The sequence below is a fragment of the Erythrolamprus reginae genome, chromosome 4 (assembly GCF_031021105.1).
Source record: "Erythrolamprus reginae isolate rEryReg1 chromosome 4, rEryReg1.hap1, whole genome shotgun sequence".
Lineage (NCBI taxonomy): Eukaryota > Metazoa > Chordata > Lepidosauria > Squamata > Dipsadidae > Erythrolamprus > Erythrolamprus reginae.
This window is the reverse complement of record NC_091953.1, coordinates 97,950,845-97,976,816: the sequence shown is the minus strand read 5'-3', so window position 1 is coordinate 97,976,816 and position 25,972 is coordinate 97,950,845. Positions and strand designations below refer to the sequence as shown.

The 25,972-nt window shown below is 40.3% G+C and overlaps 1 protein-coding gene across 1 annotated transcript; it reads right to left on the bottom strand.

Annotated features, from left to right (window-relative positions):
* Positions 1-312: 312 nt before the first annotated feature.
* Positions 313-25,972, bottom strand: LOC139167356 (acetylserotonin O-methyltransferase-like). Its single transcript, XM_070751824.1, has 9 exons — positions 25,934-25,972; positions 23,974-24,147; positions 19,371-19,545; positions 18,314-18,443; positions 16,179-16,247; positions 4,218-4,336; positions 2,485-2,625; positions 2,247-2,369; positions 313-524 (listed from the first exon to the last, which is right to left on the bottom strand). Exons 2-9 carry the CDS (start codon positions 24,079-24,081, stop codon positions 316-318), a joined length of 1,074 nt encoding a protein of 357 aa, XP_070607925.1. The 5' UTR covers positions 24,082-24,147; positions 25,934-25,972; the 3' UTR covers positions 313-315.

Here is a 25,972-nt window from a genome sequence, read left to right as displayed (position 1 = left end):
TAATATTTCCTCTCAGAGACAATGCTTTTAAAGTCTCCTATATCATTCTTATGTTCCTATAAAGTCAGTTTTCTGATCTAATCTACCTCTTTGGCAACAGGTTGTTCCCTCAGAATGGCAAAATTTCAAGAGTTATTCAGCCTAAATTACTTTCTTCCAGTGATGAAAATCAAAGTGATGTCAATAGTTAGACAATAAGGTTAATATGGTAAATATACACATCTATACACTCACAGATTAGAATCAACACAGCAGAAAAAAGCATTTTTATTATTCAATTATGTAACATTCAGTTGGAATGGAGCATGTTGAATATTATTTTCTGGCCAAAATGACATCAAAAACAGTTCCTTTTTTAAACAGAATATCTTTAAAGCCAGCAGTTTGGAAGAGCATTCGATGTTCAGATTCTTTCCGTACTTTTCCTTCACATATAACCAAGATCATGGGGAAGTACAAATGACCAGGAAGCGACCCAGATATTTTGTCATCAATAATTGGTTCCACTGCCAAGATTCCACCACCTGTTTTAAAAGTAGTTTATTCAATCAGTAATAGTTTGCCTACAAAAGAGGTCATGTCCTTGTATCTCATTTTCATTTTTATGGCTGTGACCTTCCTCCCAACACTTCCCCCTCTCTTCTAAAAATATTGTTTTAAGCTCTTTTTCATAGGCTAAATCCATGCTTCATTTTAGTCTCCTGGGAGTTCTAAAAGATATATAAAATATAATGCTGACCCTGGATCCTTCATCATATAACATAATATATGCCACTTTATCCCAGGGGTGAAATCTAGCAGGTTCTGACAGATTCCGGAGAACTGGTAGCAGATATTTTGACTAGAGCGGAGAACCGGTAGTGTATATTTTGAGTAGTTCAGAGAACTGGCAATTATCTGCTCTGGCTGGCTCCAGAGTGGGGTGGGAGCGGAGATTTCGCAATATTCCTGACCCAAAACAGCCAAGACCCAAAACAGACATACAACTGCTCAACTGAAAGATATAGGATTTTGGTCACCGAGCAATGTGGTCACATGCTTTGCAGGTAGTCCTTGACTTACAACCTAATTAGGCCCAAAATAATAATAATAATAATAATAATAATAATAATTATTATTATTATTATTATTATTTAGATTTGTATGCTGCCCCTCTCCGTACACTCATCAATTCCTGATGTTAAGCAAGATAGTTGTTAAACAGGTCTTGCTCCATTTTACAATTTTTCTTGCCACAGTTCTTAAATGAATGCTTATTTTTACGTGAAAGGATTGCCCTTTTCTTGCAGCGCTGCTGCGGCATCCTTTTTCATAAAAATAACAATGTTTATTTTTACGTGAAGACCTCCCTTTGAAGGAGCTGGGGAATCCCTCCCACGAAGAGATTCCGGGGGGGGGAGCTTTGATGTCACCGGCAGGTTGCTAAGGACGCCAAGGTGATCACTTCCTGGATTCCATGGAATCCAGGAAGTGATCACCTTGGTGTCCTTAGCAACCTGCCGGTGACGTCAAAGCTCCGAATGCCGAATACAACCCCGAACTTTGCCCGAAGTTTGAAAAAATTTTGGGTTCGTGTTCAGCATACCAAACACCGCAAAATTTGGTACAGACCCAAATTGTGCAGGTTTGGTTCACCCATGACTAATGATCACATGACCCCAGAACACCACAACCATCATAAATAGGAAGAGTATTTACCCAGGGGAAGAGCCTTCTCTGTGGCGGCCCCGACCCTCTGGAATCAACTCCCCCGGGAAATTAGGACTGCCCCCACCCTCCTTGCCTTTCGCAAACTCCTTAAAACCCACCTCTGCCATCAGGCATGCGGAAATTAATTCCCCTGGGCCATTTCCATTTTACACAAGGTTTGTCTGAGATGTATGATTGTTTTTATATTAAGGGTTTTTAATTGTTTTTATCGTTAGATTTGTACCGTGTTTTGTGTTGTGAGCTGCTCCGAGTCTCCGGAGAGGGGCAGCATACAAATCTAATTAATAATAATAATAATAATAATAATAATAATAATAACAACAACAACAACAACAACTCCGAACAGTCACTAAAAGAATAGTTGTAAGTGGAAGATTACTTAATGATTGCAATGACCTATAACCAAACTGCTGAGCCCCTTTTAGGTCATAAGTGAGGGTTGTTACAAATACATAAAAAAGCTATGGATGGCTCTGGTTGGCTGGCTTATCCTCCCATTCACAAATGGCAATTTTTCTCTTTCTAGCAATGCCTACCTGGCTTACAGGCAGTAAATACTTTTGTTAGCAGCTGGAGGCACTTTTCATCACTCCAGTTAAACAAGACTCTTGAAATGATGTAAAGATCTGCTTCGGGAATTGGATCTTTAAAAAAATCAGCTGTAATAAAAATAAATCTTTTAATATAGAATTAACAACTTGGAGAAACAATTTACACTCCTGTTCATAAAGCTTGCTCTAAATGATACTGGCTTTGGTTTGAAGCACGTATTACCTTCGTGGTAAGAGATTTGGGATTCATCTGAAAATGCATTGTATTTTTTTGATATTTCCACAACTCCAGGAAGATCAAAAAGTTTCACGGTACAATGAGGGTACACTGAAACCAATTCCTTAGCTAAGCCACCGCTACTTCCTTGAGAAAAAAAACACACAATGCAAAAAAGGAACTATATAAGAAAGATATCCTGCATATCAACATTGTTAATAATTTACTAGAACAATTATGATTTTTAGCCTACCTCATTACTTTATTTTTCATATAGCTGTGCTAAACCAATGTATAATATTGTCATTTAAAGAAGTGGATTTATTAAAGTATGTTTGTTTGTATGTATGTTTGTTTATATAACAAATTTATTAAATGTGCATCTCCCTCACCCAGGGCCCTGGGCAGTGTACAATTTAATCAATAAACAAAGTAATTTACAACCCTGTAATCCCTTTTATTAGGATGGAATCAGGGCAACTGAATGGAGCTGAGCCTACACAGAGTTTGCAGTAGATATTTTCCCTTTGTACCCTGATAGAGAAACATGTTGCTGCCTGTCAACCTCCTGCATGGGTAGCAAGCATCTTCACCTCTAAATCATCATGCCACTTAATATAAGCTGTTGTGGTTAGCTATGGCCCAGCTCCTGCCCCAAGGACTGTGGATGTGGGGGAGACATCCACATGCTGCAGGCCTGTTTTGCCCCTGGTGGAATCTGATGATGAAGGCTCCTCTGCCCAAGAAGACATGAGTGACAGGGAGGAGGAGAGTGTGGCAGACAGCTCAGAAGGAGATCAATTATCTAGCTCCTCCTTGGATTCAGAACAAGAGTTAATGATACAGCCACGCATGCGGAGAACGATGTATAGGCAACAACAACTGAGAGATTATTATCAAAGAAAATGAGGCCACCTGTGGTTGGGTGGGGCTGTGGTAATTAGTGAGGCTGCTATAAATAGCAGCCTGTGGGTTTGGCCATTGTGGATCGTTGTGTTTCGTGCCTGCTTTGCTGACTTTGACCTTTGTGTGCTGATTTTTCCCCGCTTTGAAACTAAACTAGAGCAAAGTGTGTTTCACTTTGTTAAAGAAGAAGGACTGTGAAATACCTCACAGCTGCAAGCTAAGTATCACAGAACTGATAAGGGACTTGTACAAATTACCAGTTTGTTTGGAGACGAGTTCTCTTTGCTATACAAAAAGAGGTCTTAGTTTAAATGAATTTTCATTATAAAGAACATTGTTTTGAATTTTCAAACGTGTGTGTGTCTGAAATTTGTACCTGTGAATTTTCGGGAGGATTCTACCAGAGAGCCCGACAGAACAATAAGCAAACATGAAAAATGAATAATTTAATATTAAAAATGTAAAACGACATTATAAAATTATCAGATAAGCTAAACCAGATGTAGACGCAGGCACCGTGCCAGAAACTCAGCTCCTGCGCATGTGCAGAAGAAAAACCCAGAAATTGTTTTTAAAAATTTAAAGATGGCAGCACCCAGGGATCAGCACTGAGCAATCTGGTTTGGTGACATCATCATGATGTCACCAGCGGGTCACTACCTGTTCGGGGGAACCAGTTCATACTGGGAGGAAACCACCCTGCCACAACTTCTGAAGGCAAACTGTTACATGGTCTTGACAGAACTAGAGAAGCTTTCAATCCAATTTCATCCGAATAGCACATAGTATCCAATTGATAATAAGGGGCATAATGAAGACCTTCAGGTACTTACCACCAAGATCATAAATAAGCTGAAATTCAGAAAGATCAAAGGCAGAGACCACTTCTTTTCCATGCAGACTCCAAAGCTCATTCATGAACCTGAGAAAGCTTTCAACACCTTCCTGTGAACTAGAAGTGAAATTTGCATTGACAGATGATTAACAACTGCATGAAATACCATATGATTAATGCCTGATCATAAATCTAAAATTGTGTTTTTCATTATGTAGCCCTAGTTTCTGCAGGCGTTTGTGTTAATTATTTGGTTTTAAAGAGCAGATTATTTAATGTTTGTCTTGAAGTTTGATGGTATTAGTAATCCATATGATCTGAATGAATTATTCTGATTTCATCCAAATTGTATCTTCAGCAATTCCTGGGCAGAATTGCTGAATGCTGTGTGCCAATATTTGCCTTAGGATTAGCTGTCCTGGAAGGATCTCAAAAGTCTTCAACATTCTCGTGGGCTTGCATTTGAGCAACAGAAAATACATAACAAGAATTTAAAAGAATCTCTGGATAATGAATGAAAAGCACCTTTATTACAAAATTGGACCATACTGCACAGTCTAGCAATTGATCTGTAGATGACCTAGCTCTGCTTGTAGATTCTAGTTCTCCTTTTGAAAATTAATTCGCACTCAATGAGGCAACTTATAAGAGTATTCCATTTCCAGCAAAGAAACACTGAAAACTGGAAAAATTAACATCCTAAGACAGAAAGGACATTACTGTACAGTGGTACCTCTACTTATGAACTTAATTCATTCCATGATCAGGTTCTTAAGTAGAAAAGTTTGTAAGAAGAAACAATTTTTCCCATAGGAATCAATGTGAAAGCAAACATTGCATGCGACTGGGGAAACCACAGAGAGGGTGGAGGCCCTGTTTCTTCCTAGGAGATTCCTAGAGGGACCCCATGGAGGCTTCTCCCCACTTTTTCCGACCCTGTTTCCTCCCAGGAGATTCCTAGAGAGGCCCCCCAGAGACTTCTCCCTGCCTTTTTCGGCTATGATTCCTCCCAGAAGATTCCTAGAGAGGCCCCATGGAGGCTTCTCCTTGCCTTTTCCGGTTACAGTTTTGGAGGCTCAGGTTTGTAAGTGGAAAATGGTTCTTGAGAAGAGGCAAAAAAATCTTGAACACCCGGTTCTTATCTAGAAAAGTTCATAAGTAGAGGCGTCCTGAGGTAGAGGTACTACTGTATGTATATTGTCATGCCCCAGCATATAATGTTGTGGCCCCCCAGCAGCCCATGCAGCTGGTAGCAGATCCCTCCTGAGAAGAGACTTATGAACTTCTGCTAGCTGTTAATGCCCTGTAATTAACAGCTGGCTTTTCAAGAAAAGTCTGCTTTAACTTGTGTTTGTGTATGTCAGCTACTAATCAAATTTATTAGTAGTTGTTCATTGAGTAAACAGAGGTTTGAATAAACTGTGTGTGCTAGTGCTAGTTTCTTTCTGGTCCATAGCTGGGGCAGAACATATAGGTTTTATATACTGTTCTTGCTCTCTAGCCCCATCTAGTGGCCAGAAAGACAAATATGGCCCAGCATACAATCTTTATATACTTCTGTTTTATTGGAAGACAGGTGGATTTAACTGCATGTCGAGCTGCACACAGACTAACATGTAGTGAGGACAGAACAGTGAAACAGTGGCTACCCAGTAAGTGGGATCCAGGGTAACAACTATACAGAGACACGCTACTCTGCCAATGCAGCTACCTACATATGGCCATATAGCAGCTTCTAGAGCAAGGGGTTCTCAAACTTTTTAAACAGGGGGCCGATTCACGGTCCCTCAGACTGTCAGGGGCCATACCAGGTGGGCAGACATGGCTAGGTGGTCATGTGGCTTGGTGGGTGTGGCTAGGTGGTCATGTGATTTGGTGGGTGTGGCCAATTTAGCAGTCCACTTTGTGTTTGTCCCTCATAAGCTATATTTGCTCAACCCAAGGAATCTATTTATTGATAAGAACTTTTTTTTCCCTTGAGGGGGGGGGCCTCAAGGGAAAAAAAGTGCAAAGTTTCTTGCCATGTTGTAATCATAGGTTTTAAGGCACTGAACATTGGAATAAAATATTACTGTAGGGTGATGTTTTAGCCTAATTGGCTGCTGTATAAACCTTATTCTTCCTCTATTGAAAGGAAGCAAAGTCCAGGCTGAGTAAGCAAGTTGCAGAATCCATGACCACGTGGAAAATAATAAACTTGATATACAACATGAAGAAAACCTATAGCTAACTTCCATATAAGGAAATATATGCCCTACTCTCATTCCTTTGCTAATCACCAGTAAACACACAATCCAGAAAAAGGCAAAGAATGGAGCTTCTGTTAATTATCTATAGGGAAGTCACGAGGAGGTTGCCTTATACAGCGCATGAGCAGGGCCGTCGATAGGGCGGTACTACTGGGAGTGGCGTACCGGGCCCGGGCAAATTGGAAAATGGGGGAGGGGCGGTGCCACTGTTCCTTGTAGGCTGCGCGCATGATCGCGCGCCCTTTTCCATGGGTGCGCGCAGTCCCCATCCCCCTGCCAGCCCGCAGGGGGGCGGGGAGGCGCCGGCAGTAGAAGGCGCTGCCCCCGCCCGATCTGCTCCCTCTCCTCCTCTTCCAACGAAACAAACGCGCGGAAGCTGCTTGCTTTCCGTGAAAGCAGCGCGCCTTTTAAACACGCTGCTTTCCTGCATCTCTTTCCTGGGGGGGAGTGGCCTCCCCCCCCCACCCAGGAAAGAGTTGCAATAAAGCAGCGTGTTTAAAAGGCGCGCTGCTTTCACGGAATGCAAACCCGGCTTTCCTGGCCGGCACAGGGCTTTCCTGCCGCTCTCCCCCGAAAACACAACGGAGGTCCAGGATGACAGGGGAAGCGAGGTGGAGCAATGCGAGGCTCAAGCTGGGGGCGGAAGACCTCCGTTGTGTTTTCGGCTGGGGGGGGGCAGGAGGACCTTCCTGGCTTTCCCGGGCAGCTGGCTCTAGCCTTGTCCCAGTCAGCAAAGCCGGAGACGTGGAGAGAAAGGAAAGAGAGGGAGGGAAAGAGGAGAGGAAAGAAGGAGGGAGGGAGGGAAGGGAGAGAAAAGTGAACGAGAGGGAGAGAGAAAGGGAGGAAGAGAGGAAGGAAGGAAGATATAAATATAAAGGGAGAGAGAGAGAAAGAGAGGGAGGGGAAGAGGGGAAGGAAGGAAAAGAGAGAGAAAGAGAAAAAAGTGGAAGGAAGAGAGAAGGAAAGAAAGGGAGAAAGAGAGAGAGAGAAGATAGGAAGGAAGAGAGAGTGAGAGAGGGAAAGAAAGAAAGAGTGAGAGAGGAGAGAGGAAGGAAGAGTGAGAGAGAGTGAGAGAGAGGAAGAAAGCAAAAGAGAGAGAGGAGTGGAAGGAAGAGAGAGGGAGAGAGAAATGATAGAAAAAAAGGAGGAAGAGAAATGAGAAAATGATTGAGGCAGAGAATGACAGGAAAGAGAGAGAAATAGAGAGAGAAGTGATTCTTGATTTAAAGCATATGGTAAAAGCACTTAAATAATAACAGAGGGAAAAAAAACCAGCCCTCACCTGTTTTTATTAATAGTTATGTTTTTGGATTTGCTGGTTATTTTAGTTTTAATAGTAATAGAGTTTTGTTTTGTTTTATTATTAATTTATTTTAATAAAAAAGTAGGGATTTTATTTATTTATTTATTTATTTATTTATTTATTTATACTTCTATGCCGCCCAGTCCCAAGGGGACTGCCGCTCAGACACTATACTTTTCCGCCCACCCCGAAAAAAAATTAGAGGGAACATTGCCCGGCGCCAAAAACTCCCCAACCCAGATTGCGATGGGGAAAAGCGCGCCAAGGAAAGCAAAAGGACCAGAGACACCTCGCCAAACTTCGCCTCTGTTGAGCTTCTCTGACCGCGGCCCGCACCTTCTTCCCACCCCCGTGAGGAAAGAAGGCAGGGAGGCCAGCAGACAGGCAGGGAGCCCTGATCGCAGCCGCGGAAGAAAGCGCGGGGGTGACTTGGCCCTCTGGAAGCCAAGCCGCCGCTGCTGGGGAAGCCGGGAGAGGACTGAGCTTGGCCGGCTTCTCCGCCCGCCTTGTGTGTGTCCCCCAAGGATTGCGAGGGCAAGAGAGCAGCGCCTTTCGGCCTCCGGAGGTGCTGGGCCAGGGATTCAGGGGGGCCGTGAACACCGCCCGCCGCCCGAAGCCAATCGCCTTCCTGCTGCTGGTGCTGGGAGCAGGTAAGTACGCACGGCCGGCCGGGTGGGAAGAGTGAGGCGCGAGGGGGAGGCAAGGTCCCTCTTTTCATGCATCCGCTCAGTGAGCCTCTCCTTCCTTCCCTCCTTCCATTTCTTTCATTCCCCCTCTCTATTTTTATTTCTCATTCATTCTCTTTCTTTCCTCTTTCTTTCTTTCCTTCTTTCTTTCTTTCCTTCTTTCTTTCTTTCTTTCTTTTCTTTCTTTTTCTTTCTTTCTCTCTTTCTCTCTTGCTCTTTCATTCTTTTTTTCTTTCTCTTGCTTTCTTTCTTTCTCTTTCTTTCTCTCCTTCCTTCCCTCCTTCCATTTCTTTCATTCCCCCTCTCTCTTTTTATTTCTCTTTCATTCTCTTTCTTTCTTTTCTCTTTCCTTTCCTTCTTTCCTTCTTTCTTTCTTTTGTTTCTTTTTCTTTCTTTCTCTCTTTCTCTCTTGCTCTTTCATTCTTTTTTACTTTCTCTTTCTTTCTTTCTTTCTTTCTTTCTTTCTCTTGCTTTCTCTCCTTCCTTCCCTCCTTCCATTTCTTTCATTCCCCCTCTCTCTTTTTATTTCTTTCATTCTCTTTCTTGCTTTCTTTCTTGCTCTTTTTCTTTCTCTCTTTTACCTTCCCTTCCTCTATTTCTTCTTTTCTTTCTCCTTCCTACCTTCTTCCCTCCCTCCCTTCCTTCAGTCCTTCCTCTCTTACTCTCCCCTTTCATAAGTTTCCTTGCTTCCTTCCTCTGTTCCTGTCCCTTCCCCCTTTCTTTCTTTCTTTCTTTCTTTCTTTCCTTCCTTCCCTCCCTCCATTTCTTGCTTTCCTTCTCCTTCCTCCCTTCTTTCCTCCCTCACTCCCTTCTTTCACTCCTTCCTCTCTTACTCTCCCCTTTAACCTTTCCTTGCTTCCTTTGCACCCTTCCTCTGTTCCTGTCCCTTCCCTCTTTCCTTCCTTCCTTCCTTCCTTCCTTCCTAGCTCGCCCTCGCCTTTCTTCCCTTCATTCCAGATGGGAGTGCCCCCTCAAGACACACGCCTGACTGCTGGTACCCTGCTTTTTCTCTCCCCTTGTCCTTTCCAGCTCCTCACCGGTGGCTGCCGGGTGTGGGATCCCCCTCCCCTCTCCCCTCGCTAGAAAGCACATGGTTTTTTGTCAACAAGAAGGGAAAAGTGCCAAGGAGCCGTAAATAAGCCTCGCTCCGCCTGACCGATGCCAGGAGGATCTTTCTTTCCCTTGTCACTCCCGCTTCTTTCTTTCTCCTGGACGAGTCCACACAAGTTCCTGAAATAGCCTATGGCAGTGCTTCCCTACCTTGACAGCTTGAAGATATCTGGACTTCAACTCCCAGAATTCCCCAGCCAGCATTCGCTGGCTGGGGAATTCTGGGAGTTAAAGTCCAGATATCTTCAAGTTGCCAAAGTTGGGAAACACTGGCCTATAGGACTGCCTCGCTTGGCGTGAAGCGGGAAATGATCCCCGGGGGATGGAGTGGCTTGGCAACTTAAAATAGTTTTAAAATGGCGGGGGGGGCCCAGACACTTAGGCTGTATGGGGCCCCAAAATTCCTGATGGTGGCCCTGCGCATGAGTGAATGGTAGTTGGGGGATGGCTTAATGTATATGGCATTCACGAATTGGTTATTCTGTACCACATGTCAGGAAAAGTAAAATACAATAAAAGGAGCGATCTTGATTCAACCGAGGTCGTCTCATTGAGAAAATTCTCTCCATTGCTTCATTTTGATGTGGCAATCATGGCATTCTGTGCCTCCCTAGAGGTCGGCCCACTGGGGGTGGGCTGTTTGCCTTCATTGCCACTTGCCTAACTTTATTACAGCAGCAGCTTCAGGGTCCTTTAAATAAGTCATTAAAAAAAGAATAAAACAAACAGGATTTGCTTCAAAATAATTCCTGATCATATGTTTCAGATGTGTTTCACACAATAAACCAGACTGAGAACTGAACCAATTAAGACAGTAACTAAAACCCCCAAGATTGAGAGACATTGGAAGCAGGTGGAAGAAGGCAAGAATCAACACAAACCACATTCTCCAGCCTCCAATGGTGAATTTATTTATTGTTTATTGATTGATTTTGTCCAATACACAATGGGGGTTTTACTGGGTATACACATAGTAAAATACATAATGGAGGTTATAGAGGATATACTCATAGTAAAATATATCTAAGAAAGAAGAGAAGAGAAGATATAGGAATAAAACATATCAGTGAATGGGAATTGGGTTTCAGATGTCAAGGCGGGAGAAAATTTAGGATGCAGTGACCATCTATGTTTGTGGTTTGATGTAAAAACTAATTGTGAGCAATCCTATAATGCAACCAAAGTATTGGATTTCAGAAAAACAAATTTTAATGCAATGGGGGAATATTTAGATAATGAATTAAAGGGGAGGGATAAAATGGCAGGAGCGAGCACCCAGTGAACTGTATTAAAAAAGGCCATCTTAAAAGCCACTGGACTGTATGTAAGACAAATAACTAAAGGTAAAAGGAAGAAGAAACCGCTATGGTTTAGCAATGATGTAAGGGCTATAGTCAATGAAAAAAAGGCTGCCTATAGGAGGTATAAAGAGTCTGGAAGTATAGCTGATAGGGAGGTGTATAAAATGAGACAGAAGGAGGCGAAACAGATAATATATGCTGCTAAAGCCTCAAAAGAGGAAGAAATTGCCAAATCTGTAAAGAAGGGGGATAAAACCTTCTTCAGATATATTAGTGATAAGAAGAAGAAAAACTGCGGCATCACGAAACTTAGTACCGGGAATAATACATGCATTAATGGGAATAAGGAGATCGCTGACCATTTCAATAGCTACTTCTGTTCAGTTTTCTCAAAAGACACCGTACAAAATAATACTATAGAGGGATATAGCATTGCTTCCAGCTGTACGGATTCAGCTCCAGTGATCTTAGAAGCCGATGTCTTAGAAGAACTTGAACGATTAAAGATAAATAAGGCAATGGGTCCAGATGGCATCCACCCCAGAGTTCTTAAAGAACTCAGATCTGTCATTACTACCCCCCTGACTGATTTGTTTAACCAATCCTTGTTAACAGGAGAAGTTCCTGAGGATTGGAGAATGGCCAGTGTTGTGCCTATTCACAAGAAGGGCAGTAGAGAAGAAGCTGGTAACTACAGGCCAGTTAGCTTGACATCAGTTGTAGTTAAAATGATGGAGAATCTACTCAAAAAGAGGATAAATCAGCACCTAAAAAACAATAACTTATTGGACCCAAATCAGCATGGCTTTACTGAAGGCAAATCATGTCAGACTAATCTCATTGATTTCTTTGACTATGTCACAAAGGTGTTGGATGAAGGTGGTGCCGTGGATATTGCCTACCTGGACTTCAGCAAAGCCTTTGATATGGTTCCACATAAAGAGCTGATAGATAAATTAGTGAAGATTGGACTTAATCCCTGGATAGTTCAATGGATTTGCAGCTGGCTGAAGCATAGACATCAGAGAGTTATTGTTAATGGCGAGTATTCTGAGCAGAGTCAGGTTACAAGCGGTGTGCCACAAGGGTCTGTTCTGGGTCCTATTCTTTTTAATATGTTTGTGAGTGACATAGGGGAAGGTTTGGTAGGGAAAGTTTGCCTATTTGCCGATGACTCTAAAGTGTGCAATAGGGTTGATATTCCTGGAGGGGTCTGTAATATGGTAAACGATTTAGCTTTACTAGATAAATGGTCAAAGCAATGGAAACTGCAGTTTAATGTTTCCAAATGTAAAATAATGCACTTGGGGAAAAGGAATCCTCAATCTGAGTATTGTATTGGCAGTTCTGTGTTAGCAAATACTTCAAAAGAAAAGGATTTAGGGGTAATGATTTCTGACAGTCTCAAAATGGGTGAACAGTGCAGTCAGGCAGTAGGGAAAGCAAGTAGGATGCTTGGCTGCATAGCTAGAGGTATAACAAGCAGGAAGAGGGAGATTATGATCCCGCTATATAGAATGCTGGTGAGACCACATTTGGAATACTGTGTTCAGTTCTGGAGACCTCACCTACAAAAAGATATTGACAAAATTGAACGGGTCCAAAGACAGGCTACAAGAATGGTGGAAGGTCTTAAGCATAAAACGTATCAGGAAAGACTTAATGAACTCAATCTGTATAGTCTGGAGGACAGAAGGAAAAGGGGGGACATGATCGAAACATTTAAATATATTAAAGGGTTAAATAAGGTTCAGGAGGGAAGTGTTTTTAATAGGAAAGTGAACACAAGAACAAGGGGACACAATCTGAAGTTAGTTGGGGGAAAGATCAAAAGTAACATGAGAAAATATTATTTTACTGAAAGAGTAGTAGATCCTTGGAACAAACTTCCAGCAGACGTGGTAGATAAATCCACAGTAACTGAATTTAAACATGCCTGGGATAAACATATATCCATCCTAAGATAAAATACAGAAAATAGTACAAGGGCAGACTAGATGGACCATGAGGTCTTTTTCTGCCGTCAGACTTCTATGTTTCTATGTTTCTATGTGAAAGAATAGAAGAAGAGATATAGGAATAGAAGAAAGGTATAGGAGATATAGGAGAGCAATAGGACAGGGGACGGAAGGCGCTCTAGTGCACTTGTACTCGGCCCTTACTGACCTCTTAGGAATCTGGATAGGTCAACCATGGATAACCTAAGGGTAAAGAGATATTTCTTCCCCCCCAGGCCTATACAATTTATGTATGGTATATTTGTGTGCATGTTTGGTTTTTAATAAGGGTTTTTAGTTAATTTAAATATTAAATTTGTTATATGTTGTTTTATTATTGTTGTTAGCCACCCCGAGTCTACGGAGAGGGGCGGCATACAAATCTAATAAATAAAAAATAAAATAAAATAAAATAAAATAAAATAAAATAAAATAAAATAAAATAAAATAAAATAAAATAAAATAAAATAAAATAAAATAAAATAAAATAAAATAAAATAAAATAAAATAAAATAAAATAAAATAAAATAAAATAAAATAAAATAAAATAAAATAAAATAAAATAAAATAAAATAAAATAAAATAAAATAAAATAAAATAAAATAAAATAAAATAAAATAAAATAAAATAAAATAAAATAAAATAAAATAAAATAAAATAAAATAAAATAAAATAAAATAAAATAAAATAAAATAGTGTTGGGGGTTTGGGGATGACACTATGGAGTCCGGTAATGAGTTCCACGCTTCGACAACTCGGTTACTGAAGTCATATTTTTTACAGTCAAGTTTGGAGCGTTTAATATTAAGTTTAAATCTGTTGTGTGCTTTTGTGTTGTTGTGGTTGAAGCTGAAGTAGTCACCGACAGGCAGGACATTGCAGCATATGATCTTGTGGGCAATACTTAGATCATGTTTAAGGTGTCTTAGTTAATGGTCGTCTTAGGCTTAAGGCGTCTTAGGCTTAGGCTTAAGGCGTCTTAGATAATGGTCCCTCAGACAGTTGGGCACCAGACTATAGTAATAGTTTGAAACAAACCATGAACATGTAAATATCCCATCCCAAGAGCCCAAACCACGCCCTCACACACTGTCTCCGCTTTCCCACCTAGAACTAGGGCAGCTTTTCCCAACCCCCACCCCCAAGAGTTCAAAGTACTCTCATACATTGAGTCTCCTCCCTCCCACCTAGGACTAAGGCAGCTGCTGCAAAGCCCAGGAAGAGTTCAAAGCACTCTCATATATTCTCTGTACTAAGATTTAAGATTTATTAGATTTGTATGCCGCCCGTCTCCGAAGACTCGGGGTGGCTCACAACAACAACACAATACATAGAATACAAAGTATAGTCTTCTCCCTACCACCTAGGACTGAGGCAACTTCTCCAAAGCCTGGGAAGAGTTCAATGCTCAAAGCTCTCTCCTCGTGTATCAGACCACCATCACTCCACTGGCCAGTATAACCACTCCACCAGCTCATCCAAACCCAGCCAGCTCGTGCCCGTCAGCCTTACCTTTGCAAGATGTGAGCAGCAGAAGTGTGTGGACAGCAATGAGATCAATTTCACAGACATGAGGCTGCAATCTGCAAGGTCTTATAGGCTGGAGGAAGGGCAATGAGGGCAGCGGGAAAAACCAGCCTGGCAAAGAGTGGCTGGGAGTTGAAGGGTGGGGCTTAATCCCACCACTGGATGGGCCGGATCGAGTGTGTAGGTGGGCTGGATGTGTCCCGCGGGCTGTAGTTTGAGGCTTCCTGCTCTAGATCAGTGTTTCCCAACCTTGGCAACTTGAAGCTATTTGGACTTCAACTCCCAGAATTCCCCAGCCAGCAGGAGAGAGAGCACAATTAGAAGCTGAAAGGATACTGCAGGAGCATCTAATAAATAATAATAATAATAATTATTATTATTATTATTATTATTATTATTATTATTATTCCAGGAGATGCAGTAAGCCCTGTTAGAAGCAAGTTTAGAGCATCTTGCCATAGAGAAAGAAGTTGCAGCTGCCACAGCCAAAGTCAAAGCCTTAAAGAGAACTGTATATTATGACGATGAATGCAGTAAACGTAGCAATGCACTTGAATGTATTTCTATGTAATGCATCTTTACCATATCCTGTTCTTTCAATAAAACATCCAGATCTACGCACACAGTAGATTGGAGATTAGGTGAGTTTACTGCATGTCGAGTTGCACACAGAATAACGTATGCTGAGGACAGAACATGTATTATTGTTCCTTTTTAGGGCAATAAACATTATGCAAAGACCAGGAAATAATGAATAAGTGAGCTGGGAAGTAAGAGATTACAAGAATCACACATGCACATCAAGATTATGAAAACAATATTCATCACATATCTCCATAACTTATTCTCCTTGCAAACTATCCATTGGCTGATGGACTGGTTTGCAACCTAGGTTCTAAATTTGTGATTGTGTGGTGGATGTTGTTCTGATTTCTGTTAGAACTTTAGCAATTACAAATAACTTTTACTAAATGCAGTATTTCATAAACAAAGAAACTCCATTTTTATTTCTCTTCTCTTCCGGATTCAAATACAGTTCATTCTAGCACATTGCTCTCAGCCCGTTATTTTTCTTAATTGCATTCCTCACATTCTTTCTACCCTTCTCCTAGTTAACAAGATTTATGTACTCACAGCATGATTCTAAAACAGCAGAACTGACTGTAAATCAACACAGAATGCTTTTGCTTGCTTGGAAGTGGAATGGAAACCTTCCATCATTCACTCGGCAACGTTGAAACTCCACCCTTCTTCCCCACTGACCCCCTGATATACCAAATACATCACTACAGTATTTAACCCATTCCTCCCCTTAATATCTTCTTCCAAACACCTGTTCCTTACGTTTTTGGATCCTTCTGAATTTAGGATTTATCCAGCGAACGTCTGATTCTTCCTTGCTAGATTCTGGACTCCTAGCCCCATCCTGTTGCTGGCCTTCCCCCTGTTCTACTACCTGTAACCCCGGGCCCACCACTAATTCATAAACACTATCTGTATCAGAGTCCTCAATTTCTTCATCATCCTCCAACTGACCAGGAGTATAGAATAGTGTATAGAACAGATGGAATAGTGCGAGGATCATTAGAATAAAACTGGGCTTTGGTTTATTTTGTGGCAGATTTCTCAAAATCAGTGTTGGTGGATAGTGCTGCCAGTCTAGGCTTGTTTAGTGAAAAAAAATATTGAGATTTGATAAGGATAATAAAAGCTAGAAAGCTGTTTACTACCCAATCCAAACCAAACCCAATCTACCCAAACCCAAGTCACAGAAATGTTACTTTACCTGTACAGAGGTCCATAAAATTCCTTTGAAGGAGTGCCATACATTGATAGAATTTGAGGTTTTCCATTCCTATAGCAGATTTTTTGTTTTTTAATTGGAAAAAAACAAAAATACCATTTATTATATTCTTCTACTTTCCCAGCATCAAAATAGTGCTTCTATTCAAATAGCATAATATTTCTTGTAAAAGTTACCCCAAAAATATCACTGGCCCCAAACAGTAATGGAAATCTATGAAGTGAGTGGATCTGATAAAAACTGACCCTTTATTACCATCATGTTTTACTAAATGTTTTTTTATTATTAAATAGTATGAAGATCAAACAAATTCCTTTAGCCAATCTTTTTGCAGGATATTTTTTTTTTGTCATTTTGATTATTAGACTCAATTTTGATATTTGATGAATTGAGTTATGTTTTAATCATCAAAATGCTAAGATTATGTTTTTAACCAGATCAAAAATCTTAATCCTAATTTTTACACATTGGCTTTCTATTTATCTGTGCAGGCATCCTGTGGGTTGCAAAGCCATCTTTTTCAAAGACATTAAGCAACAATTAAATTTTGATTAAGTGAATAAATAACATCATTGGAAAGTCCAAAGGGAAATGGGTGTGCGTAATCAGTTCACTCCAATTGCATCTTCTGAAACTCCATGTCTTGCAATCAACAGAGAACTAAACAGATCTAGAGGTACAGATTAACAGAGTGGGAAGGGGCTTTGTAGGTCCAACCCCTCATCCCGAACCAAGCAGAAGACCCTACATTAGTGATGGCAAACCTTTTTTCCCTTGGGTGCCAAAAGTGTATGTGCATACACCACTGTATGTGCATGAGTGCCCATACCCATAATGCAATGCCCCTCTGGCACATCCCACTCCCTGCACATGCACACATGACCCACCGTGCAAACACGTGCAACCTTCCCCTGTTTTGTCCTTACATCCCAAAACACAGCGGTGGGAAGGGGGGAAGCCTCTTTCCCCAAGTGGAGCTGGGAGGGGAGAAAAAGTGCTGGGGTGGAATCTCCAGAGATCTGGGAAGGCACAGGCCAGAGAAAGTTAGAAGAAAGCATGAGCTTGTCTGGCCCAAAAATCAGCTGGCCAGCAGGAGGCGCAGCAGAGCTAAGCTGGTCAATGGCTGACATGCCTGCAGAGAGGACTCTGCGTTCCACTTATAGCACGCATGCCATAGGTTTGCCATCACAGCCTTACACCATATTTGATAAATGGCAGTCCTGTCTCTTCTTGAAGTGATGAAGCAATAATTTCTTCTTTGATCTCGGGGGAGACAACCAGATGTGGGCTGCTGCCTGGATGGGGAGGGAATGAAGTGCTGTAACAAAAATGGAGCTCCACCCCAGAGCACCCAATTTGCAGTGAAAGGTGTTGAAAGAAAATGCAGAGTGTGGTAGTAAAAAATTTGGTATCCATTCACTGGAGACAACAGAGAAAATAGGGAGCAAAGATGATTCTAAAGTAATCATCAAACACAACCACCATATGATAAGGACACTAATCCCACTAATCCCTCAAGCCTACCAGTTCTGATCTCTGATATTGTCTTTGAGAATACGTTTTTAGTAAAAAAAAAAAAAAAAACCTATGGAATTACAAAACAGGGATGATTCAGAATTCTACAGAGCCTGGGACAAATGGTATTACTGGCTAAAAGGGGGGGGGGAATTTAAACTCTAAAAAAGGACGACTGTCCAGCAAAACAACTCTGACATACAATAACCTACGAACCAACCCCCATCGTAAATATTATAAACAACTTACATAAGACATTAATCAATTCAATATAAAGATATTCGAAACATCCTGAGAACAAACCTTAAAACACCGATAAATACGACGCACCTAAACTTGAGGTCGTAATATACTGAGCCACCAGCCAAGTAGCTGGGCCCCCTCCTCCCTCTTCCCTTTCTCATCCTTTTTTCTCCCTTCTTTTCCTTCCCTTTTCTTTATTTCTTATTTTCTTATTTCCAGCTATTTTCAATGTGATATGTATAATTATGTCAAGAAAAATAGGATGTATTTTTCATGTGTGCGTTTTCTCTGTCCTTTTAATGTATAAACTCAATAAAGACTATTTTTTTAAAAAAAAAGAGAATAAGTTTTTACTTTACCTCACAGCTTCAGACAAATATTGCAATGAAGGATAAAAAGTTTCTGAATAGAACTTCATGGTATAATACTGAGACTTTGAGCTCGATTTAGCCAGAAAGAGATCAGCAAACTCTGTGTTTCCATAAAGACCTGAAAATGAAAGTGTATGATAAGACAATTACAGTGGTACCTCTACCTACAAACGCCTCTACTTATGAACTTTTCTAGATAAGAACTGGATTTTAAAGAATTTTTTTGCCTCTTCTCAAGAACCATTTTCCACTTACAAACCAAGCCTCCGAAACTGTAACCAGAAAAGGCGGGGGGAAACCTCCATGGGGCCTCTCTAGGAATCTCCTTGGAATAAACAGGGTCAGAAAAGGTGGGGCCTCTCTAGGAATCTCCTGGGAGTAAACAGGGTCAGAAAAGGTGGGGCCTCTCTAGGAATCTCCTGGGAGTAAACAGGGTCAGAAAAGGTGGGGCCTCTCTAGGAATCTCCTGGGAGTAAGCAGGGTCAGAAAAGGTGGGGCCTCTCTAGGAATCTCCTGGGAGGAAACAGGGCCTTCACCCTCCCTGTGGTTTCCCCAATCGCACACATTATTTGCTTTTACATTGATTCCTAAGGAAAAAGTGCTTCTTCTTACAAACTTTTCTATTTAACAACCTGGTCACGGAACGAATTAAGTTCGTAAGTAGAGGTACCACTCTATTTCAAAACTCCTTTGCTGAATTCCATATACCTCTGAGATGAGCAAAGCATAATAATGCTTTTAGCAATATAAATGATTGCACTTCAGTTTATTTCAGTCATGAAACTCATAACATTTGCTCTGGCACTCCAAAAAGAATTTCTGACAATTTGAAACAAGTGACAGGCTGGAAAAGTGACTGAGCTGTGTGAAAGGAAATTTTATAACAGAACTAATTTGGTAGCAAAGCCTGTTAGCTACCTAGAAATATTTGGTTATAAATAAACTGAAGGAGAAAAGAATGGAACTTCTAACTCCATGGAAAGGGCTATTTTGTTGTCTACTTGATAAAACAGCTGTAACTGCTTCCTCCTGCTAACAAGATCACCTTTGCCCTCCTTCCATTCCACTCTCAGGACCTTTAATCCCACACAAGCATCCAGCAGCATCTGCATCCCGGTGAGACTGGTCTTCAAGCGCTCAGCCACAGTTGCAGAGGACAGCAGTTCCCCTGACTCCCTCAGCAAATCAAAGACCCCCAGCTCACTTGCAGTAAACATGATCTGGAAAGACAGGAGCAAATGAACAAAAAGAAGCATTACTGCATCACTTTCAATGTGAGAGTACAGATTTGTGCTTTTTCTAGCTCCTAATCAGAGCTGAACTCAAGACAATGATAGCATTGACCATGAAAACCAGCTGTTTGGCATTGGGTCAGTCACTTCCTCTTAACATAACTCACCTCACAGGACTGTTGTGGGGGAAATACTAAATGGAGATCTGATGGATATGTTTGCTACGTTGTTTGTAAAAAATAATATAGGTAGGGTATATAAATAAGTGAAATAAATAACTATTGCTCTAGGACCAAGCATGGTTATGTATGGCAACTATTCCTTCCCGTTGCACCTGCTGCTGATGAGCAAGGTAAGAAATGGGATACAGGGATCTACTCCTACAGGGATCTACTCCTTTGTGCAACCACATCCACACAGTCCGGAATGATTAAGTGCAGTAACACTCATGGCAGATGATGAGATTACTTCTCCCTTGTGTGCTTGAATTTGTTTAACTTATTAATGGGGAAAACAGTGGAAAGAGCCAAACAAAGATTTGAATTGTTGGGAATCATGGGACCATGTCTGCTGATGAGATAAATCAATAGGAAAGCAAAATAAAGGAGATGGGTTTTTTGTAATGCTTCTGCAATTCATCTTTTGAGCTCACTCAAAGAGTGCAGCAAAACATCTTGTGGCATTTATACAACTTATGTGTATGCTTTCATTATAGCAAAGTTTTCAGCATTCAGTGGTTTTTCACTTCCATGAAGAAGACAAAGAATGCTGGTTTGCAGTGGGGGTTAAGGTACCTGGCTGCAAAATAGGACAGCTGAGTTTCAGTCCTGCCTTAGGCTTGAAACCATGTCAGTGAGTTCTCTGGTCAAGGAATAAAGCAAACTATTTCTAAACATTTTGTCCAAAATATCTACAGACACTTGTCCAGAGAGTTTTCAGGAAGCAGGAAATACCACAAAAGGAAGGATTTCTCACCATTCATGGGCTCTAAAAGGAGCCAAAGCTACCCTGTAGGGGCAGCGATGTAAAGTGGGCCACCATATGAAACCACAGAGCAGTGATGGCGAACCTTTTTTTCCTCAGGTGCCGAAAGAGCATGAGTGTGCTCAATCATGCGTGTGCAAGTGCCCACACCCATAATTCCATACCTGAGGAGGGTGGAAACAGCTCCCCCCATCTCGCGGAGACCCTCTGGAGGTTGGAAACAGCCTGTTTCCCAGCTTCTGGTGGACCCAGTAGGCTCGTGTTTCACCCTCCCCAAGCTCCAAAGGCTTCCCTGGAGCCAGGGCAGGGTAAAAAAGCCCTCCCCCATCCCTCCAGAGGCTCTTTAGAAGCCAAAACTGCCCTCCCAGCCTCTGTGCAAGCCAAAAATCAGCTGGCCGGCACACATATGCATGTTGGAGCTGAGCTAGGGCAACGGCTTGTGTGCCAGCAGATATGGCTTGGCGTGCCACCTGTGGCACCCATGCCATAGGTTCACCATCACTGCCGTAGAGAGTCGCAACTCTCCTGCTGAATCACAGGGTTTTTCCCCCTCTCAGCCAGGATGAGAAGAGGCAGCATAACGATGGATCATGAAGTTGGGGCAGCCGAGGAATACCTAAGACTGGTGGTATAGTGGAGTTAGTGAACATTGTCTGGAACAGGGTGAGAAGAGTCTTTCTTATTTAAAACCTAATCCCAAAAGGAAATAATCCAGGAAAAAGAGGCTCACAGCTAACTGCTAAAGCAGCAACTAAGCACTTTGGGGGAAAAAAACTTTAGAATTGAAAGAAAAGAATTAAAGGGAGAAAAGCAAAAAAAAAACCCCACTATTAAAATTACAGAAAATTGGTTTTTAAAATGAGCAGGCGTATTGGATAGACATTTTTTAAAAACTGGAACTATTTACCTAAAAAAATAACTTTGTTTCTATATTTTGACTTATTAAATTGGTTAACACTGAAATCTAAACCAAGAGTGCCATCTGCTGATGAAAAGAAATTATAATATATTCTTAAATCCTGGAAAGTTCTGAAAAGGATATGTTTATGCATCTACTGGAGATTTAAATATGAGAATAAGGAATATTTTTTTTCCTCATTAAAGAGACCCCTGAATGCTATGATACAAGATTGAACACATAAGGGAAATTTAAGGAGGTTCTGGAAAACTTTTGGGAATAAATAAATGAACAAATTGATTAACTATGGAATACAAAAATTGTGAACATTAAATTATTTTAGGGGAGTGACTTTAGGCTTGAATATATGGTTTTTGAATTACTGGACAAGTGTGGGACTTATTAAAACATGGCAAAATGCTACATCAGGAGGAAATGAGTGGAATTTGGTAAGAAATTGTGTTAATTGTTCAAAATATCAAGGACATTCTGATAAGAAACCAGAAGGAGATTAAGAATGGATGAAAAACTAGGAAATATCATTCAAAAGACAATGAGTGATCAAGATGCCCAGGAAAAAGAGGAATCAATAGAAAGAGCAGATGAAAAAGCAGAACAGATTAACCAGCAAACAAAACAAGATGATAAAAAGGGGACAATGACAAAGACAACAATGTTTGATGAAATAAACCAAGGGAACTAGAGAAGAAGGAAGATATTTTTGGAAAGCGAGACGGGGCGGGGGTAGATACATTGGAAACTAGACAATGGAAGAGGGCAGAGATGGGAGAAATATTTAAAATGAATAGTCAGGACGTAGATACAGATAGGGATAAAGATCCAGGAGAGGAATATGGGAGGAAAGTTTTTTTTAAAGAATAATTATAGCTTTGAAGCAGACAAAAGATGATGGAGAGAAAGGTTTGTTTTAAATATAATGGTGACATGATTAAAAGTTAGAATAGGGATAGAAATAAGAAAGAGGGGGAATATTATTTATACAATAAGACAAAAGTAATAATAAGAGGGAAGATTAGAAATTGAATGATTGTATTATTATGCATGCTTAAACAATATTGTGATTGGCATTGGAATAGCATATTGAAATATTGAATAATTAAATAATGAAAATCTGTAATTTGATACAAATGTCTGCATTAACACTAAAATTACATAAGCTTGACGAATGTAACAAATATGATTAATAGCACTATTTTAATTTGTACTAAAATGTATGATACCAGATGTCACACTCAGTGATGCGTACGGTCACTGAGGTATGGTGACAGGTCAGGTAGAAAAAATGTGGTCAAGTACGCAGAACTGATAGATTTATTTTCCTTTTTTTCCTTCTGGGCTCTGGGTATGTTTTTCCTATCACAGTAAACAAGGTTGAATGTGTATAATTTTAGAAGACCTGTGCGTGTGTGTGTGTGTATACACTTTATATAGTAGATAATATATATTTTGTGTGCCTGTGTGTAATATGTATGTACACACATGGCATATATACATAGAATTAAATAGTATATTTTGGATGTTCAGTAATAATAAATAGATAGGGAAATTGTATCTCTTTGAGGCAAGGAGAGGCCAGGCACCCTAACCCTAACCCTTAATGTGAGTGATGTCAAGTTGGCCACATTTAAGCCAGTCACATGACCATTAAGCCACCCCCTGGTCACATGATCATCAAGCCACTCCCGCCTGGTCACAAATAAGCCATGCCCACAGTGTGGTAGTTGTTCTGGTTTCTGGTAGAAATTTAGCAATTACAAATAACTCTTATTAAATGCATTATATCATGAATAAAGAAACTCCATTTATTTGCTCTTCTGGAATTGAAACACATTTCATACACGCACTTATCTGTTGGTCCGTTATCTCCCTTGACCGCATTTCTCACATTCCTTCTCCTTCTCCACTTAACAAGATTTATTTTCCTAACAGCATGATTTCTAAAAACAGCAGCACTGACTGTTAATCAACACAGAATACTTTTGCTTACTTGAGAGCGACAAGAAAAACATTTTTCTCATCGGCAACGTTGAAACTCCACCCTTCTTCCCCACTGACCCCCTGATGTGCCAAATACATCACTACAGTATTTAACCCATTCCTCTCCTTAATATCTTCTTCCAGACACCTGTTCTCTACGTTTTTGGGCCCTTCTGAATTTAGGGTTAACCCAGCGAACGTCTGATTCTCCCTCACTAGATCCTGAACTCATAGCCCCATCCTGTGGCTGGCCTCCCACCTGTTCTACTACCTGTAACCCCGGGGCCCCGACTAATTCATAAACACTATCTGAATCCGAGTCCTCAATATCTTCATCATCCTCCAACTGACCAGGAGTATGTACAACAGTAGTAAAGTTTTTTGCAGTTCTTCACTGGCCACACTGCTTACGTTCTGATATGAATAAATTGTAAAATAAAATTAAAAATTTGGCAGTGCAGGGAGAAGGAAGTGAAAAAAATTGTTTTGTAAATGTTACTACTTAATATACTATTTGAAAGTATTACATGTCTTACCTTTGAGATTATAAATGAATGTTGATGATGAAAGAACATTTTAATATTTTCAGCTTCTTCAGATGAACTCATTGTGACTCCAGAAAGTTGTACAGTAGTTCTTTCCATATTAAATCAAATGTCTCCAGCTCACAAGGCCAGTTCTTGTCTTTCTTCTACTCCAAGATGCCTAGACTGCAGTGATAAGGGTAAAGCAGACAAAAAGAGTGAATAAAATTATGAATCAGAAAGAAGTCAGGGTGAATGCTCTAATAATAATTATCATCATCAGATTCTTATGTATTCTATTTTAAAAAGTAAAGCCATGAGTTGACCTTGACTATTTCTGACTCTGTAGACATTCATGTTGTCTCCCTAAACACTAAATTACACTAAAAACAACATTTTGCAAACATTTAGCATTATGTTTGCTCCCTTATTTTTGCTAAATCTGCTTCAGCTTTTTCCTTACTAGAAATGAACAGATTGTTGGAGAAAAAGAAAGAACAGAGTGGTTACTCAATTCCTTTCCATTTATACTGCCTAAAATGTTTCACATTCAGAAAACCTTCAAAATATATTTTATTAGCATAAATTACAAACTCCTCCACATTTACATCTGTTTCTCTTTATATTCATATTTAGTTGTCCACCATAAGACTGTTAAGTAGGATGTCAACTCTCCATTATCTAAACTCACCTCAAAGGGGCTTTGGTGGAAAATAGGAGGAAGATGTAATATAGATATACATATATTCACCACCTTGAACTATTTATAATGTAACAAAGGCAGGATAAAAATCTAATAAAATCGAGAATACCAGAGAAGCAATTTTCTTCAATAATGGAGGATCTGGCAAACTAATATATCCATAATTCTTTTGATAAAACTCTGAAAGTCACATATTTGTTTGTTCATATTATTAGTTTTCTACTTCATCTCCCCTGGTTTTTCCCATAACAGCACCATCAATGTGAGTCCTCTTCCTCAGATCTTTTTCATTTCTTCCAATCCCAGTCAGACATTGTCATTTTCTTGGATGATCTGGTTTTTTGGATTCCAAAGAAGAATCACAAAAGCATCTTCCAGAGACAGTGTTTTTATAGTTTCCACAAATGTAGTAAGCAACAGATAAAATATGCAAATTGGGGTATTAGGGTGAATTTTAAAACATTGTTAGAGTTGATTATCTGAAGTTTGTTGGTTGATTCTTTGGTGATGTCTCTGCCTTTCCTTGGTCAACACAAATATTTAAGTGTAATAAATATTAATATGTAACACATCGAAGGCGGAACAGCAAACTCACATATCTGAACCCTGCATCTCAAATATTAATCAAGAATGCTTCATATCTTCTTACCTGCAACCTTGTTATCAATTACATTCTGACCTTGTGGCCTTTTACGTGGGAGAAACAACTAGATTTTATATTATCAGTAAGGGAAATATACTAGCCAATACTTCAAGATTGTTTGTACCTGGATATGGAAGAAGAATCCAGTTTAATGCAAGCAAGATTAGAACTGCCCCCACCCTCCCTATCTTTCGTAAACTACTCAAAACTCATTTATACCGCCAGGCATGAGGGAGTTGAGATATTCCTTCCCCCTAGGCCATTACAAGTTATGCATGGTATGTTTGTGTGTATGTTTGGTTTTATAATAAGAGTTTTTAGTTGTTTTTATTATTGGATTGTTACATGTTGTTTTTATCATTGTTGTTAGCCGCCCCAAGTCTACGGAGAGGGGTGGCATACAAATCCAATAAATTATTATTATTATTATTATTATTATTAAAACTGAGTGGCTTTGGCTGTTTCCGTCTCCTGGATTTAGGATATCATAGAATCCCTTGGGGCTTCCAGGGACCTTGCCACACAAGTTCCTGGTTCTTACAACTTGTTCATGACATTGGGCTCTAGGGATCAATTGGGATTGTTACTATTGTACTTACCTACCTCCTACATTGCAACCTCCTTACCTGATCTCCTTGATTCCAGATTGACAGTGGAATTCCTCA